Source organism: Zeus faber (assembly GCF_960531495.2).
Source record: "Zeus faber genome assembly, chromosome: 8".
NCBI lineage: Eukaryota > Metazoa > Chordata > Actinopteri > Zeiformes > Zeidae > Zeus > Zeus faber.
Window position 1 is genome coordinate 22967289 of NC_137195.1, and position 20598 is coordinate 22987886.

A 20598-nucleotide genomic window follows, 5' to 3' on the forward strand; every position below is an offset into this window, starting at 1 on the left:
GCACTAAAATCAAAAAGGATATAATAGTCTCAATTCAGATCATACACATTTACTGCTGTACTATGTATTTCAATCAATCTTGAGGCTGATATAAGGGCGTCACCAAGAATTGTATTGAGAACTTGGCTTTACAATCTGCACGAGGCATCTCCACAGCATCACCGTCTACCAACAATCCATGAAATGGTAGATCAATCAATCAAGGAGAAAGAAATGTTATAAATTACTGTATACAGACTATGACATAATTCAATTGCTGGACATTATGTCAAATAATTGCATTATGTGCCACAGCAAACAGGAAGTGAACTCTAAAGAGAAATGCACCTCAGTGTGGTGCGCACTGGGGTATCTCATGTGAACAAGTTCTGTACGGTTCAGCCAAAAGCAGTGCAACGCATTCACAGGTCATGCTTTTCGGGCAACAGTCCGCTCTGGTGATGCAAGCGAAGAGATGGGGCAGGTGCCACGTACACCCCCCGAGGACGCTAACAGGACGAAGATGGCAAGAGCAAGGAGAGGATGAGTACAATGGAGAGCAAAGCAGAAAGCAAAACTGGACAACAATTGAACGGAACAGGTTCTGAATGACCTCTGCTTTGGGCTGATCTTTAATCATGCATCGTTGAATAAAAAAAAAAATCCTTGCTGTCTTGTACACATACAGTGTAGGTGCTTGCACACTAACATCGGGCCGTTTGGAACAGCTTTCAGGAGCTCAAACTGAACTGAACATACTGAGTTTATTAAAGAACCATTTCAGACAGGGTGGGGAGGCTGTTCTACAACGTCGCTAGGAAAAGTAGCCCGAGGAAGTGGAGTGAAACTCCACTTTTTCTCCCTGAAGGTAAAATCCATTTTCGAGTAGTTGCCAAAGTGACTTACCTCACAGACATTTTCCTCCTGCTGTGTTTAGCGGTGTGGGTCGGACAGTACACTATAAACAACTTTGGAGGAATCCTTTGGTTCTTTCTTGGCACCCAGAGGCGGATTGGTGACTTGAGCCTGGTCCACGCTGATCCAACATTAACAACAGAGATTACGTCAAAGTGACATGTGAGGTAGGCAAGCTAGTTCCAGGCTTTGATCTTATTATGTGATTTTCAACCACAGGAGGGAGCACCAGTCTATCATATCTTGACCAAGAAGCCAAATCAGAATCGATCTTGAGGACTTTGTACCCCTGGGCATTCTGCATCTTGTAAAAAGCTCGGACCAGGTTCATTCTAGTTTTGGCCATTTCTCTGTCTGAAATAAATGTAAAAAAGAACATTGTGTTTTTGGTTCAGATGCTTTGGGGCGCCTGATTTCTGCGGCACATTTTGTCCTCGAATGAAACACATCAATCCCGGTCACACTATTAACGTTTCCTTACAAATGTAAAGAATAGTAAGTAGTAAGATACAGTAGTAAGTGTGGCTCAACACAGAAATGAGTACAAACCATGTAGGGGAATGCTGACGTAGACTAGTACTTTTGGTGGCCCTCTACGTAACATAATGTAAAAAAAAAAAGGAAAAAGAACTGAAAAAAGGCAGATGCCGACAATTGTAACATCCAACAATTCTATAATCTATATGCCATTGTTTACTCAGTTTTGTCTACAAATACATGCCTTTTGACTTTCAACAAATTGTTACTTACAACAGAAAAATACATTTTACTGATGTATATTCAAAGACGCTCCTTCCAATCAAAATGTAGAGAAATAAAGAGAAAAGGGAGGAAAATAAAGTGCAGAGAGGAGTGTACCTGGCCAGCCGAGAGTAGTGGACAGTGATGTAATTGGGGGCGGAGCTCTTGCTTTTGGCTTCTATGATTGGTGGAGCCTCCTTCAGCGGAACGATGGCAGGGTGCGAGCTGTCGCTCACCTCTTCTGGCTCCTCCTACACACACATGCATGCACACAGGCACACACACACACACACACACACACACACACACACGCACACACAATACACATAAATACTTCAGGAGAAATAATTGAAAAAGGTCATATTTGGTCCTTATGTATTTTGTTTGTGTGTGTGTGTGTGTGTGTGTGTGTGTGTGTGTGTGTGTGTGTGTGTGTGTGTGTGTGTGTGTGTGCGCGCGCTCGTGGGTGCGTTTGTGGGTGTGTGTGTGTGGGCGAGTTTTGTTATGTACCGGAATGTCGGACATCTTCCCCGTTCTCAAGGGGAACGTCTGCTGAGCTGACTCATAGAACAAGGTGTCGTCTGTCAGTGATGAGCGCTGGGGTCAAAAGGACATATGGACAAGCTTTATTTATGTAACACAATTTAACCAGTGAAAATATCTAAATAAGTTTGACGAAAAGTCAAAATAATGGAACAATAATGGTACTCAAAATATATACATATAGTACAGCTTTGCATAAAAACAATGAACATCAATAATCAATAAAGAACAAAAAATAATATATAGTGATAATTACCGGAGGTAAAAAAAAATATTTGAAGTCAGAGAGCATATTTAGATCAAGGAGAACGATCAAAATGAGACAATATGAGCTCCGTACCTTCTTGACGTCCTCGGCTAACTCCATGTCCACCCTGTGCATATTCTTACTGTGGACAAACCGTGAGCACAGAGGTAAATATTCACAGAAATGTGAATAAAAGTAAATTAAGTAATGGAAAGTGTATCCATTTCGAGGTCATCAATAATGCCAAAGTATTGCTGTAGGAAGGGCCTCGGGTAAATCTGCTAAAGTGTATTCCTTCAGCTCAGAAACTGAAACCTGTGAAGGTTTCAGTTCTTCTGACATGGAAAAGGTCATTTTAAAAACCGAAATTGAGCTGGAGTTATTCACACCAATCCTATTTCCAGAGGTGGAAGGAATACTATAAATGTGTATTCAAGTACAAGTGGCATAATTTGGCAGATGTTGCTACTGTTTACGACTAAAACCATAGAGGAAGTGATTATTGATGTATGATGGAAAACAATGCTCAATGTCGTATAGTAATAATATTCTGAAGAAAGAATATGCGTCTGCATTTAATACTTTGCAATCCTGGTTCCTTTTGCATACTTTGATGCATACCATGGATTCGGACATACGCAAAGGGTTATACCAATTCAAAATGCTGTCACCTAATCATGATGGCCACAGTAAGGGTGATGAGGCCGGCGGACACGCCCACCGCTGATGCCAGGGCGATGACCTTCAGACGGCCTGGCGATCAGAGGCAAGGGTTAAAGGTCATGGGCACGCTGGAAAACCAATTAGACGGCTTTTGACGAAAATGCATCCTATTTATGTTCATCACGTAATATGTGTTAAATACGTGTTTATGTGTTCAATCTTGGTGTCAATATGTTGACAAAAAATATGTTGTTTATGATTTATATTATACTCGCATTTTTAGGCCGGAACAACAATAGAAATTCAATTCAGAAGCAAAAGGTAAAACAATTCAAAAAGGTCTAATGCAATAATAACACCAATGCAAATCTCGCTATAATAAAAATGTTGGTGTTTTTAAAATAAAAATGGACACAAAACTACAAAATAATGAAATAAAAGTCAAGAGAAAAAAATAGAAAGGACATGAAAAATATATAGAAAAACCGAAATTACACAAAAAAAAAAAAAAACAATTTACGGAAATGCTTTCAACCTGTAGTAAATACGAGTGCACGCATTGCAAGTCAATCCACGGTACTGAGTAGGACAGTTTGAAAGCGTGATTTGATGTTTGATTAGTGGCTGATGGATGTCGGAAACGACAGCACGTGAGAGAGAGAGAGAGAGAGAGAGAGAGCGAGAGAGAGAGAGAGAGAGAGAGCGAGAGAGAGAGCCGTGAGAGGAATAAAGTAGCCGTGAAGCTGAAGGAAGCGAGAGGGCTCGAGAGAATCGAGACAGAAACAGAGCAACAGAGGTCAATGTTTCTGGCCATAACAGCAGCGGCGGAGCCATTTGCACATCAGCTTTGCGACGTCCAGCCTCGCGTCCTGTGTTTCTAATTTGCAGATCTCTGTCGCGCCTCAAGATCGTCTAGACCGAGCCGTGATTTTCCACAACACCTCATCACCTCCCCTATTAGTCGGCCAGTGAGAATGCTTTCACGTGACTCATCGTGACTCTGTGAAAAGGCGTCATGGGGACACTGTGCAATGAAAAACAGGCCTGGAGCATCGCCGCTGTTTCGCGTCTCGAACTTCTTTGTTTATTTGATTGTTTCCGTGGCAGATGAGGGGGCGTGGTTAAGCCGGGGTCAGCGGGCCGCAGCGCGGGCTTCGGCACTTGCAGACAGCTCTGTCCACAGACAGGGGCTCAGGGAGGGAGACGGAGACGGAGACTTCGCGGCAGTGAGTTGCCGAACCGGCGGGGTTTTTATGATAATTAAACAGAACAAAAAAGCTCGCTGGCCAAACGGGAACATCAGTGATTCATTTGAGTTCTTAGTGTGCATTAGGGTCCGTTCCGCGATCCGGTCCGCAGGCTCTCGCATCCCGCGCCACGCCCCTCACTGCAAGACAAACGACACATAAGCAAACGAGCGCAGCCGACTCCGACCAATCAGCGGCAGCGGGCTGATCGGCCGAGTAGGAACAGCTGCGGGACGAAGCCGGCGCTGTAGCCCGCAGACGCCGGCTTAACCATGGCACCTCATCCATCACAGTGTCATTTAACTATGGCAGAAAGAAACGTCCCTCCCTCTGTCCGCACCTCTGACTCGCACGGTGAGGATGGGAGAGCTGTGGGCTCCGATGCGATTCCGGGCTTCACAGTAGTACCGGCCGCTCTCTCCGGGTCCGACCTCCGAGAAGGTGTAGCTGGGCCCGGACCTTGTCCCCCAAACTGAAGGGCAGAATGGACCAGAAAGCTCTCTCTATATATACAGTATATACAGGAGGGAGCAGTGCCGATAATTCTTATCTATCTCTTTACAAATGAAAGCCAATCCATGGTATGATATTGGTGCCGACCTCGCGCAGAGCCGCCATCCAGGGCTAGTCGATGCCACGTGAAGTTATCCACCGCCGGGTTGGCTTGACTGCTACATGTCAAGGTCAAAGGTCGGCCGGCGTCCACCACACTGGAGGGGCGAGCCAGTACTGACGTGTTCTTGGGAGGGTCTAAAAAGAGGAAGAATAGAAAGATGTTTTCTTTTCATATGTATCTATAATCCTACTATAGCAAATCGACATGTTCACTATACCATTGCATTACTTCTTATACTAATCTTAAAAAATAATAAATGAAAATGTGTCTTACAGTATGTTGGTTGTCACTGTTCTTCAATTTAAAAATATTGAAGATATTCGCCCATGCATTGTGCTCCAGACCAAAGACAATACCATCAATTTCATTCATGGAAAAACACACGCACAGACATGCTCTCTACTTACACAGCACAGCGAGTGTAGTAATCGGGGAGCTTTGGTATCCCAGTCGGTTCCATGTGGTACAGTAGTACTGGCCGGCATGCTGAGCGCGCACCGATGGGAAGGATAAATTCTGGAGTGTTCCTTTGGCCCACGCTTGGTCTCCTAAAATACAATGCCATGCATACCTGTAGGCGGGCACATGGAAATAAAGTCCTCAATAGGAATAATGCTCAATGGACAATAAAAGAAAGCTCAAACATTGAAAACACACCTGTTGACAGGAGGGTGGGCGTGGCTGACACAGCTCAGATTGACATACGAGCCCTCTCTGATGTCACTGGGGGGACTGAAGACCACACGGGTGTTTTTGGGCGAGTCTGGACAGTTGGACAGATGGATAAACATCGGTGATGCTGATGTAGTTTCGAGGAATTTGTCATGGTGATTATCAGTGCTTGTCTACAGACAATTGGCATATATTTTTTCAAATAAAACAAAATAATAATGAAATTGAATAAAAAGGAAAGTAAAAGATAACATTTAATTAGTCATATATATATACACGAATAGCCAAAATTAGCTAAATGAAAATAGTCAAATTTATAAAATATACAGAATATACAATGCGAGCCAATGTATAGGATACTGTAGGTTATTGGTATGGGTATAAATTCAATTAATAAAAAATTCTATGTATTTAACTAGCTTGTTGCAGTTTGTACAGTGTTATTACATGTATATTATAATGCACATATATCATTAAATCATAATGACAATAAGAAAAGTACTTAGCCAAATACAGCAAACAAAGTGTATGTGAACAGAAATGGATTGAAGTTGATCCCAAAAACACATTGCTGCATCCACATGTCAAATTAAGGCCTGCTGGAGGTGAAAATGTATTTATTTCAATATAAATCGAGAATTTATTGTTCACAGTCCCGCTTGGATTCCATATTCACGGAATAACTTTGTGCTGCGTGTGACCGGACTGAACCGACACGCTGACGCAACAGCCCGAACTCTCCCTTGGTTCAGCGCATCGAGTGTTTTGTCTAAATTGAGAATCGAGAGTGCAGGGTATCACTTCCTGTTCAGGCCATGTGGCTATTCAGACATGCACTATTCTTATTATAGCTGTTGGTCAATCAGCATAACCCAGACTAACCTCTCATAGATCGACCCCGGGTGAGAGGTCAAGGCCTAGCAACCATGAAAATCCATGTAAATGTGTGAAAGGAATGTCTATTGACTTTGTATACAGCACAGCACGCTCTAGTACAACACTGATGGAACGGACGAGGCATGGTCGAGGTGTGGAAGGAGTATAAAGCCCAAAAAATGTCAGGCGAGATATTGTCAAAACATCAATTCTGTGACCTTTACCAGGTTTTGGAACATCTACTCAGATCTTTTACTTAAGTAAAAGTACAAATACCCTGACACAAATTGACTCTACTGAAAATGGAAGTACCATACTGATATTTCTACTTAAGTTCCTTAAATTTACTTGATGTATTTCAATTAGAAGTACTTTCCAGTGCCCTGATATAACATAGCAGATGAGTTCTTGAGATTGAAAGAAAAGTATTTTTTTACGGTCTTATAAATGAGGTTTTTTTATTTTTTATTCTTTAATTATAGGATTTAAAAAATATATCCCATGTTATACAGTATACGTATACTTGATTTGCATAAATATAAATGCAGATTTTTGGGGGGGAAAAAAAGCAGAGCGTGTTCAAAATAAAGGAGGTTAAAAGTATTGACATTACATTTGAAACATAGTCAAAAATCTCTGAAACTGAATATACTCCAGTAAGACACAGATACTTGTATGAAAACGTAATGAAGAGCAGTAACTAAGAACTTCTGCGACGACTTACACGTGACGTTCAGCAGGACGGGCTGAGAGCGGTCAGTGCCGAGGGAGTTCCGCGCCACGCAGAAGTACCGTCCGCGGTCGGTGTGTGTGAGATGTGTCAGGTGAAGCTGTGGTCTGAAACTGTCTGGGATGCTGTGACTCTCCATGTCTGACCCAGGAACATAAACATACACACAGAGTTCGTTAGATATAGAAAAAGTGGGAAATCCGGGTTCGGAAAGTAAACTTCCAACTCCGGGATTTCGAGTCAACCATGTGGATTCGTTCGTTCGCCTCAACCCACAGGTGGAGCAGGGCATGGCTGGAACAAAAACGGAAAATCGTAAATCGTAAACGTAATCTGTCATCCTTGCAGTAGTCGACAGTATCCGTATTTAAGGGTTCTACTCCATTTCTAACACAGTCACGTTACAGTCACGTGGAGTAGCCTATAGTCTGATTCTGACTATTACACCACCCATAGGCTACTTTTTTTTTATACTATTTTGTTGAGCACTGATCTCAGAGCAAAAAGGCACAGCAGTACTTTATGTTGTACGTCTCGGATGCAGTATCAGGGCAATTGATATGACAAGTACTTTTACTTTCGATACTTCAAGTACATGCACGTTCAACAGTAAGTACTTATGGGCCAATGACATGACGTTCTTTTTTTTGTCACAATCAATGATCGTAAAAATGAACTCGGATTATATGAATACACGCTTGATTCGAAACCACTTGAAAAAAAATTCAAGTGAATTCATTTTGGGAGTTTTGTGACTTAAAAGTCAAAGAATGTCAGGCGCTGCAACCATGTGTTGGACCGTGAAAAGGCCGAAGAGGCTTCATTTACGCTTGTACCGCCTGATATCTTTAACAAAATATGTAGAGAAACTAACAAAGTAATCTTTCAACTTAATAGACATATGTGAATAAACAAAATAAATATATATTTTTTACAAAATACAAAAGTAAATGCATGTACAGGTACTCCTCACTTAACGACCGAGTTCTGTTCCTAGGACCAGGTTGTTTAGCGAATTGGTCGATAAGTGAGGACCTGTGTTATTTCACGGTAAGGGGGCGTGGCCATTGTGAACACTAGTGTAGTGAATACTGACAGACTGTGGGAACGAAACTGAGAACGGTGATGAGATGTATACAGTGTATATAGTGTATATAGTGTATATTGTGTATATAGAGTTTATAGTATATATAGTGTATATAGTATATATTGTGTATATAGAGTTTATAGTATATATAGTGTATATAGTGTATAAAGTATATATTGTGTATATTGTGTATATAGTGTATATAGTGTATATAGTGTATAAAGTATATATTGTGTATATTGTGTATATAGTATATATAGTGTATATAGTGTATATAGTGTTTATAGTATATATAGTGTATACAGTGTATATAGTATATATTGTGTATATTGTGTATATAGTATATATAGTGTATATAGTGTTTATAGTATATATAGTGTATATAGAGTATATAGCACAGTATATATAGTGTATATAGTGTATACAGTATATAGTAGACAGCATATAGTGTATATAGTCTATATATAGTGTATATAGTGTATATAGTATATATTGTGTATATAGTGTATATAGTATATATAGTGTATATAGTGTTTATAGTGTATATAGTGTATAACGTGTTTACAGTATATATAGTGTATATAGTGTTTATAGTATATATAGTGTTTACAGTGTATATAGTATATATTGTGTATATAGTGTTTATAGTATATATAGTGTATATAGAGTATATAGCACAGTATATATAGTGTATATAGTGTATACAGTATATAGTACACAGCATATAGTGTATATAGTCTATATATAGTGTATATAGTGTTTATAGTGTATATAGTGTATATAGTGTATAGAGTATATAGTACAGTATATATAGTATATATAGTGTATACAGTATATAGTACACATCATATAGTGTATATAGTCTATATATAGTGTATATAGTGTATATAGTATATATTGTGTATATAGTGTATATAGTATATATAGTGTATATAGTGTTTATAGTGTAAATAGAGTATATAGTACAGTATATATAGTGTATATAGTGTATACAGTATATAGTACACAGCATATAGTGTACATAGTCTATATATAGTGTATATAGTATATATAGTTTATATAGTGTATATAGTGTATATAGTATATATAGTGTATATAGAGTATATCATATATATAGTTTATATAGTGTATATAGTGTATATAGAGTATATAGTATATATAGTTTGTATAGTGTATATAGTGTATATAGTATATATAGTGTATATAGAGTATATAGTATATATAGTTTGTATAGTGTATATAGTGTATATAGTATATATAGTGTATAAAGAGTATATAGTATATATAGTTTATATAGTGTATATAGTGTATATAGTATATATAGTGTATATAGAGTATATAGTATATATAGTGAATATAGTATATATAGTGTATATAGAGTATATAGTATATATAGTGTATATAGTGTATATAGTATATATCGTTTATATAGTGTATATAGTGTTTATAGTATATATAGTGTATATAGAGTATATAGTATATATAGTTTATATAGTGTATATAGTGTATATAGTATATATAGTGTACATAGTATATAAAGGGTGATGCGTGATGAGATGCTTGACACTGAGACACCGTGGTATTGTATGCAGCGTACAATACAGACTGGTCAGAGAGCTGGTCCTAAGTCTGAACGGTCGTTATACAGGTAGGTTGATAAATGAGGAGTACCTGTATCTCAATATGTGCTCCCCTTTAAAAACCATATAATTAATAATAATGAATAATTTTACTGAAGTACAAATCTCAACGTGACACTTTCACTGTTTACTAGGGTCGTTTCATGTCAGGGGGTGTGTCATTTTACGTTAAAAGATCTGAGTGGCCGTCGTTCTGCACCTTTGAACCACGCAAAGCTCTCAACGGGTGGCGCCGCGTCACTGCTGCAGGTGAAAGCGACGGAGCCACCCTCCGCCACCTCGCCACCCGGAGACACCGTGATGGAGGTGGAGCGAGGGCCATCTGGAGGGGATCGAGAGAGAGCGAGAGAGAGAGAGAGAGAGATTATTGGAATTGTCATTCTGATTGCAATTTGGTATTGATTGTGAGTTTGTCTGGACTATCACGCAACTCACATCCCAGCGCCAGGAGAAGGGGCGGGGACTGTACGTTTTGGGGCGGGATTGGTCGACAGGTGTAGGCTCCGGCGTGTTGTTGGTCGAAGCGGTTGACGATCATCCACTTCTCGTAGGAGCCCAGGTTCAACCCGTTCCTGAGGACAAAGAAACACTTTCCAGAGCCAAGGCATTTAAAAACACATAGGCTCCACTGCCTTACTGTACTGTATGTAGCATACTGTACTGCATACTCTATCACTGTTCTGGGTTACTGCATACTGTGCTGTATTGCTGTTGTGTTCGGTGTTACTGTATTGCTGTGCCGTACTGTTGTATACTGTACTGTATATCTCCACACACACTACCTCACTTTATTCACATGCCACTTTAATGCACATATCTGTATATAAATAATAGCCTATCCCATATACATAAGTATATTCCCTTTATTTATATTTTCTACCCGCACTCTGCATTACCATTTAGGAATCAGTTAGTTAGTCGAGTAGAAAGTTTTAGGTAGCTATTGTGTTCAGTCAAGAACATACTGTGCATAATCACCGGGTGTGTTGCATTGTTATTTCACTGCATATATGTATGAAAGTATGTATATGTATGTGACGAATAAACCTCTTGAATCTTGAATGTTGAAACAATATAATCCCTTTTAGGCAGTGGAAGAAGTGCACAAGTACAGTTCAAATACCCCCAGATTGACTCAACTTGATCCTCAAGGGCTACAATATGTAGACCATCCACATTCCTTTAATATTTTTACCACTATTGCAACATGTTCAAGAAAATCGAATACAGAGGGACCACACACACACACACACACACAAACACACACACACACACACACACACCTGTAGAGTGCGAGGCTCCGTCCTGGAGCGGCGCACCCCCTGGCCTGGCAGCCCAGAAACACTGTGTCTCCAAACGCGAACATGTTGGAATTCCGTGCTGGATGGACCTGGACCTGGAGGTCTACACACACGAGACATTTTGACAACAAATTTCAACAACGTCTCCATGTATGGGGAGTCTGCGTCCATCTTTCTAACTTCTTCCATCTGTCAAATGTGGTAGCCATATCAACGCGAGAATTTGAAGTTTGTTTTGCCACAGCCGTGTCTGCTACTGTAGTAACTCTGTCATAAAAGATGTTATAAATTTCATGTCTCGCGTTATGTTAATCAGGGTTCAATCTGGCAGTACGCAATGAAATTCCATGACTTACTTTACGCACTATTTCTTCCTGTTCAAGAATTTTACGTAAAACAAATATAATACATTTTCAATGTGAATGACAATCTTCATCTCATTGTCTATTATTTATACAACTATATCTATTATATAGCACATCTTTTATTTATCTCATTGTCATTATCTACTATTATAAGTGTCCAATCATGCTGCATTAAATTTACATGTCCCTGGTATAATCTGTTGTTTCCAGCGCTCACACTGTATGCGATGATGCTTCGTTGGTGTAGCGGGGAGAGGAGCGGGGAGATGAGGGATACAGACAGTGGTCAAGGACGTTTCAACTTATTTCAAGGACTTTTCAACCACTTCAGCAATAAAGTGGCTATTTTCAAGGTATTCCCCACCTGATATCAGACAGAATTGTCAACTCGTTACATTTTGTTTCCATCTGCAGTCTGACATTGCCTCCACTCTTCCCGATTTCCGTGAGTAAGGGGGATACGATTTTCCCTAACCAATCACCAGAGATCAACGTATCTGCCTGAATCTAACGTCATTTTAAGTCACTAATGCATAGCCAAGCGAGGGAAGAGGTGGAAAGTAAAAAATAAAGTATTGTTATTCCTCCTTCTTGGTTCCGGGCTGCGCACAGCTTGACAACCGTGTTAGTCCCGCCCGTGGCGAGTGATTGGACCGATCGTTTATTTCAACCGAGAAACCATTGTTTCATGTCATGATGCCAGACCAGAAGAATCAGTCAACTCGGTGGAGTGGGAGGATTCAAAGGTCTGGACCCAGGCAAAGGTATTCCGGTATTTGAATTTCTGTGGACGAAATTCAAAAGCACTTAAAGCACCTCGAGGACCTGGTAAGAACCTGGTTATTAATTGATTCATTTTGGGCTTGATAAGGACAATCCCAATTCCAATAGAAATTCAAAGATAATATTTCGCCATTAAAAAAAAAACCTCACACGTACTGTAACTGTAATTATTTGGGGTAGACTGAACGCACCTGTGACGGCGAGAGAGATGGTGTCGGGCGAGGTCCAGCGTCCCTGGGGCTGGTCTGTCTCAAACCTGAAGTGGTAGTGGCCTGCGTCGCTCAGCCTCACGCCCCTGATCTGGACCGAGCAGCCGGAGTAGCTGCCCCCAATGTAGCTGCAAGCCCAGAGCAACTTTATACACTGTATCTGCAGGTATTCATTCTTTCATTCATGGTAGATGGACTGTACTTATGTAGTGCTTGTCTAGCCTCTGCAAGCACTTAACACGATGATTCATCCACACGTACATGGGTCAATGACGTGACCCGTCTTTTTTTGTGTGTCCGAATTAACTTTCATTAAAACAAACTAGATATGAAGACACGTGTAAAATAGAAAAAATCTCTATGAAGTACGCCCAATTTTAAACCACTTTAATACGTTTTTTTAGTAAATTCGTTTTGGGAGTATTGTGGCTTAAAAGTCTAAAAATGTCTGAATTTAGACAGTGTAATGTCATGTACATTTAGATAGTGAAAAGGCCTACAGGACGAGGCTTATTTATAGTTGTACCGCCTGACATTTTTGACAAATAATGTGAAAAATCTTTAAAAAAATAAGGCTTTCAACCTAATAGACATAAACAAAATACATATATTTTTTTCAAAATGAAAAAACATAAATGCAGGTGTCTCAAGATTTGTTGACGCCCCTTTAAAGATCGTATTTTGTCATTTACCCGCATCCACACTAACTCACACAATGACGGTGAAGGCATACATTCGCTCATTCATTGGTTCTCACCGTGTGCGGCCGCGGTACGACAGGCTGATCTGGTTGGGGTCAGAGTGGTGGGTGAACTCCCTCTGACCCTCCGCTGACACTCGGAACCACATGACCCGCCTCACTGTGTGGCCTGAGCGGGTAAAATTCGCAATCACAATTACTTTATTCCATTAACTTTATTCCATTAACATGTACAAGGAATAGCTAAATATAAAAAAATATACAGAATATACAAATGCGATGCTACGCACGTGTATAATGTCATGGGTTTGTCATAATGTGCGTATTCACATCTGAAAAAGAATTTCCTCACGGACTAATGAAGTAAGCAATGGATCAAGGGATAAAATTGAAATACGAAGAAAATAAAGGATTCTTAAAATGTGCTGTAGAATACCGGATGGGTAGTCATAGCGACAAGGCAGGGTAACAGTTGTTCCTGCCCACACGCAGATATCCCTCCGAGAAAATGACACACTCCACCTGCTCTGGCCTCCTGAAGGACACACACACACACACACACACACACACACACACACACACACACACACACACACACACACACACACACACACACACACAAACATACGCACACACACACACACACACACACACACTCTCAATAGGCAGCATAAGTGTAACAGAAGCCTCAGCATGCACACATTTCAGTGCACAAGTCCTAAAAACAATCAGAGGAAAGCACATCAAGTTTGTCTACAAGTGTGTTAAGTAAGTGATTCTCAAGGGCTACAATACGTAGACCATCCACATTCCATTCATATGTTTACCACTGTTGCAACATGTTCAAGAAAATCTCATACAGAGGGACACACACACACACACACACACACACACACACACACACACACACACACACACACACACACTCATCATACACCTAAGCCTATGTGGACATAGTCATCATGCACATAAAACCACTTAGTGAGATAAAAAAAAGCTAGTTTCAAACACACTAGAAGAGGGAAATAAGTGAAGATAACCTGAAATCTAAATCGAAAGGTCTAAAGATCTGACATGCTATCCTTATCAAGGATCAGTGGAAAAGTACAACATATCAATAAAAATAGGTTTTAAAATATCTTGAACCGACATTGTTAGGTTTTTGTTGGATTAACCTCGCAAAGTGAGTTTCATGCCATTAAATGCTTTTTTAAACCCATACGGAACATCCTTTACCCACTGTGTAACAAGGTTCTATTACTGTATAAAATATATAAGAAGTTGCAATAATATACGTGCAATAATACTGGTATAACACTGCATACTGTAATAAGCTAGTTAGTACATAGTAATAATTAATATTTAGAATTTATACCCTATATACCAGTAGCAATAATTTACCCTATGCATAGTATTGTATTTTGTATATTCTGCATATATTATCTATGACTATTTTTTTGCTATTTGTATATATCTGACAATTCTTATTTTATATTCTATTATTTACATTTTATTGAATTAAATTGTATTCTCCATTTTTTCAGTATGATACATTTTTCAAGATTCAAGGTTCAAGAGTTTATTTGTCACATACATATACATACAGTCATGCTTTTAATGTTAATTGTTTGTAGTGAACACATCAAACCTCAAACCTGGCGCAATAAACTGATTCTGATGATAATGAGAGCCGCAACAATACAATTTTAAAATACATATATTTTTAAGGAAATATGTGACGTGAGGTGTTTTTTTTATGGCTTATCTCACGAAAAGCATTCAATCCACCAGAAAAAAAAAGAAAAAGAAAAAGAAAAATTCATAATACTGAGCTCTTCTCTCAACACTTCTAATAACGGAGCGCTGATAATGAGACCTGATGGCCAGCAGCGGTGTCTAACTGCCTTCCTGGCTGACTACCTTGCATAAAAGACAATCAATACTTATAAATAACCTGTGTAGTGTAAAGGCAAGGGCACCTGGGCGCTGAACAGCCTCCAGTACAGCATCAACAGAATGAACTCGTGCATTTTTTCCAACTATACCACAAACATTTTACGGGAGGCCTTTGTCGATACTGAGCAGCTTTGGAATGCAAGTTTAAATACTTCAAATCATAAGAAAAACTTGAAACCAGCTCCATTTTCTCACAACGAAACTACCGACGTAGTGTTAGCGCGGATAAAATTTCACACGCTGATCCGGTTGATGCGGAAAGTGTTTCAGTTTTCTCTTTTGGTCTTACCTGGTAAAACTGCGAGGATGGTGCTCAGAACTAACGCACCTGCCAACATCTCCGCTGACGCGAGCGCTGCCAGCCGGGGAGAGGGAGAAAGGACGAGACAATGATAAGACGATACACTGACTCCCTCCCGGGGAAGAAGGAAGAAAGAAAGAAAGAAAAACAAAGTGATTGAATAGTGACCCACTCACCTTTTAAAGTATCTTCATCCACCTAACTCCAGGGAAGTAGCGTGGAGCCGTGCTTATGGGATGCGTACAGTAAGGAGATGTGTGTTGGTCAGGGTGGAGGGGTGTGTGTGTGTGTGTGTGTGGGGGGGGCGCGACCGGAGTTGTGCGATGGTAAGCATCGGGTAGCAGAGGAGGGGGAGACGATAGAGGAAGGAGACGCAGATTATTTTTAGTTAACCACAGCGACATGCTTTGTGTGATTTAGGCCTCCCGCTGAGATTTGGTGAATCAGCAATCGAAATGTTTTCAATTGAGATCATATTAGGTTTGATCGTTCAACTTAGATGTTATGGCACAAGTACATCGAGATATGGTGTGACGGAGATGATTTCTCCATTCCCATCCAAATGAAGTCCCCGTGACGCAGAGAATCAAAGAACCTTGGTGAAAAGAAATGCCCACAAATGTGAACATTTGACAAGGTATATTTTGCATAGGTGATCAAATAGATGATTGTGTTTGTATATTACTGCAGAGGGTCAGAGCTGAAGCTCTAATCCAAATGAACTGGCTCCAAATATATTTCAATACAGGCAGAGACTCGGAAATCCAGAGGTCTTCTCATATATAATATATACTCTGAAGAAGTGCTGGCAGAGGGGACAACCCGCAGCCAGACGCGGTGTGTTTCAAGACCTCTCCGTCAACCGTGACCATTTAGCTTGATGAATCTCAATGACTTTAGCATACCGCCGTGCAGCGGCTCGGCCAATAGATGTCAGTTTAGCATCACGACTTGGCCAATTGGCTACTTAGCCTCGGATTGACCCGCAAAGTAATGATGATGTACAGTTCAGCGTTTTCAATCAAATCTCTTTACACTGGAGAAAGAAGGAAGCCTTTACTTCAGGGCTTTACAGATCGTATCTCTACCTACATCTGGAAATTAATATTGGCATTTTAGATATTAGCTCACAGATTGGGGATGATTAGGATGAGAAGCCAAAAGGGATCGGCGCTGGTCGAATAAATGAATGAATGAGTCATCCTGTGTTCTGGTCTCCAGAGCCACAGTAGGTCAAGTAGGCATTCTCTTTGGGGGTCGCCAAGTGACAAGAGGAAGAAAATTCTTTTTAACAATATTTATAATGGTAGTTTATGTTTTGGCAGCTATAGGCATTTTAGATTCCAGGGAGAAAGACGATATGTTTCCTCATTTGGCCTTGGAAAAAGTTTTAAAACCACTGCACGGCACAATAGGGCTTTTCAAATGATTGTCCACATTTCATATCAGCAGAGGAGTCCAGCTTGAGTCTGCACGGCTACCTTAACTAAAAACAGAGTCATCATACTCGGACAGGGTTACCTCCAAAATCGAATCAAAATCCCAGGGAATCTAAAGTCAAATGAACAATATATTACAATTTACAGATTGTAATTTAATGTGGGGTTATTATTACACCGGTGACTTAAATTATGGGTTGGGACCCAAAATGGGTTCCAGGCCTACTTCGAGTCGGCCGCCACATGACAGGAACACTACTATGATTTAATGATCCTGGATCATAAGGAGAAAAAATATATATATTTCATATACATTTCTCATTTGGGCCCCTAACTGATAAAAAAAACTTTTAAGAGCCGTCGCCATTAGTAGATTTGCCCCCCTGAAAATACTGTCCATTTGGCTTTGACTGGGGAGAGTGGTGGAGTTTGACTTTAACCTGTAACCACAGCGTGACTTCAAAAGGATCATGGCTCACTAATAGGTCAAAGCCTGATGTAATCTTAATAGAAAGCAGGCTGGGCTTAACAAATGAAGAGAAACAGATGGAGGGGGCTAGATTAAGTGTGGCTGACCACAAACAGAAAGAAAAAAGTAAGGGGAGAGAGTGAGGGAGCAAGAGAGAGAGAGAGAGAGAGAGAGAGGGAGAGAGAGAGAGAGTACAAGATTAAGGTAAGAGTGTTTGAGGGAGTGAGTGAGGACAAAAGAGTTAAAGCGTAAGAGAGAGAAGAGCCAGAGGCATGGAGTGAAAGTTAAGAAAGAGAGAAGAGGAGGAAGGGGAAAATGGGCAGAATCGCTAGGGGGAAATGGTAGGAAAGAGGTAGAGTATGTGAGAATTGGGTATGACAGCAAGAGGGGTGGGGTGGGGGGGGGAGCACGTAAGGGGGAGAAACAGTGAGCAAGAGAGAAATGCATGACAACGCATCCACCCGTGAGGCAGGGGAAGGTATCCATCCATCGACCGCAGCCGCAAGACCAGATGAAGTGTGACTGTCTGGTGGTCAGACTGGACCTGGAGATTTTCCGCTGTTGCAAAACACTTCCTGCCTGCTGTCTTCATGCAATGTGACTGCTCACGGTTTGCTCCCATGCAGATTTTTTGGATTTTTTTTTCTCTCCTTTTTTTTTTTTATTGTGAAATATGTTATTCCTATAAACGCAGATTAGAGCGTTGGTTCTCCGGTCTCCGGCGTTGGCAACATTAATTCATGTTAGCAACTAATGACTCAAATGTCCAACATATGGTTGTCTTTAAGTTAAATCGCACACTCCGCTGGGGAAGTCTGAGCAAGAATGATTATGATGAGGGGTTGAATGACATCTGACAATCTGATATGTTGTTTTTTTTTGCCCCGTCTTTAAGGAGCTTCAAATGATAGCTTGATGAACGGCAATAATAACAAAAAGAAAACTCACATTGAGGCTGAATAAGTGAAATGGTTTTAATTACACGCAAACCTTTAAGTAAACGTATTCATTATTAGGCTTAATTCATCATTTGAACATTTGCTCACCTAGACACGTGACTTTCACAAATAAGCCAAACTAAACACGATGTGATTTTCTTTTTTCTTTTTTTTTTTTTTTTACTCTAAAATTGTTGAAACCTATCTGAGCACTGCTGAATTTCCTCTGGGTGAGCTCATTCCTGTCCCATTCACAAACTCTGCTGGGTCAGATTTCTGCTCCTTGTCTGCCAGAGACAGGTCTGTGGGCGCTGTGGTATTCCATGGTGAATGACTCATGTCTGGTAGTTATTATGGGCTGCCCCCCCACCCACCCCCCCCCCCCGCCCCCACCCGCCCGACCCCCACCACTGCCATTACCTCTCACCCCGTCTAGTGGCAGAAAACAGAATGACATAATTTCTTAAAGACTTCATCAAGGTGAAATAATTGATTGATATTTGACAATTCATTATGAATATCATAATGGTATAACATGATGAGTGTTGGCCTGAGATAACGGCTCTGATAAAACTGCAAACCGCTTGGCTGCTTTGTTGGAATTTCACCCTTATTTCTCCAGTGTTGACAAAGCCCAGTGTGTCTGCTGGCTCTGGCCTATCTAAGGCCCTGTCCACACGTATACAGATTTTTCTGAGAACACATTTTTCCCCCTCCGTTTTGAAAAAAAAAAAAAAACCAAACCTCCGTCCACACGAGAATGCAAAAGACATTTAAAACGCTCGCTTAAGCACCCCAGGCCATTATGGGGTGATAATATCTCAGAAAACTTGATATCAAACACCGCAGAAAATTAGGAGCATGCGGCACATTGAGCTTCTTCCTGAGTGCCGTGATCATAATATTCATACACAAGACTGTATGGGTGCAATTCCTAAAGTTGAAGAGACTTGCACGTTTAAACAAGACACGGCGAACAACACAAGGTTCGTCGGCCGTCGCGCGTAGGTTCCTGATGCATGTGCAAATGGGAAAGTTGAGGTCAGGACGTCGGCGTTGTCGAGGAGCTCGATTTAACCTGTCCACACGGATACACAAAAAAATCTCCACCCTGGAAGGCATTTCCCCAAAGCTTCGTTTTCAGTGACACTAAAACGCTGTTTTCACGTGGCCGGGAGGCCAAAACACTGAGAAAATACGAAGTTTTCAAAAATATCCGTATACGTGTGGAGAGGACCTAAGTGTACTTTCTGTGTGTTGTGAAATATGCTGTATAAAGCAAAAGCCCTGAAGTGTCTGAACAGTGTTGCCAAACAGAACTTTTCATTTAAAGGCTACAGACTTGAATGACTATTTTTTACTGACATCATTAAAAAGCATTTTATCCGCAAGTTACATTCTCGCGGAAGCAAAATTCTTTATTTGGCAATCTTGGTTTGTCTTGATCAGCTAGCGATGTTCCTTCTAATCGTGGACTTGTTATTCATGGTTAAGCAACTGAACTCGGATCACATCCTTGCTCATGTAGACATGCTAGACGAACACAATGGAGAGAGAATCGCTGCTGTTACTGTAGACAGAATAGTGAACGTACCAGTTTAAGAGACAATAACACCAAACGCCAATGTAACCATGCAGGTGGAGAGAATAAAGCTAGACTAGTTCAGCCACTTCAGTGTAAAAAACAACAACTTTTTTTCCGATTAATCGTGCTAGCCAGCGTATATTACATTTTCGCTCAACCCCTTAAGTTAACTATGTAGGAAAGTGCTACTTGAACTAGGTGGTTATATGAAAACGTGCCATTTTGTGTCCGTCGAACAAAACTGCTCCGTAAATCTGAATAAACATTAAAAACAAATAAAGCACTTCATAATTTAGTTTCCATGATATATCTCACAACATAAAAACACATTTATATTCTTTCTCTTGTTTTTGTTGTTTGTTGTTTGCTTGGGGTTTTTTTTCCCACGCCTTTTGTGCAAAGCATCTTGCAAAGAATTTTAAAACGGCCTGGTCCTCAATATGATTTTTTTACTTTTACTAGCTATCAAGGCCAAAATTGTCAAACTATCATATAAAAACTTAAACTTACATAAAGCCCCAAGTGTCATTCATGACTCATGAATGGGTTTCATTTCTAATATTTGCAAAATGTAAAAAAAAAAAAATTTTGTTCAA

The 20598-nt window shown here is 40.3% G+C and overlaps 1 protein-coding gene across 1 annotated transcript; it reads right to left on the reverse strand.

Moving 5' to 3' along the window:
• Window positions 1–912: 912 nt before the first annotated feature.
• Window positions 913–15608, reverse strand: LOC307233508 (B-cell receptor CD22-like; the record flags this gene model as incomplete). Its single annotated transcript, XM_080004844.1, has 17 exons — window positions 913–1015; window positions 1753–1886; window positions 2146–2232; window positions 2519–2567; window positions 3097–3178; window positions 4676–4807; window positions 4936–5085; window positions 5359–5522; window positions 5609–5714; window positions 7224–7370; window positions 10156–10278; window positions 10392–10528; window positions 11240–11360; window positions 12597–12742; window positions 13372–13483; window positions 13751–13849; window positions 15560–15608. The coding sequence occupies 17 exons, from the start codon at window positions 15606–15608 to the stop codon at window positions 913–915; spliced, it is 1941 nt and encodes a 646-aa protein (XP_079860970.1).
• Between the last annotated feature and the right edge of the window lie 4990 nt (window positions 15609–20598).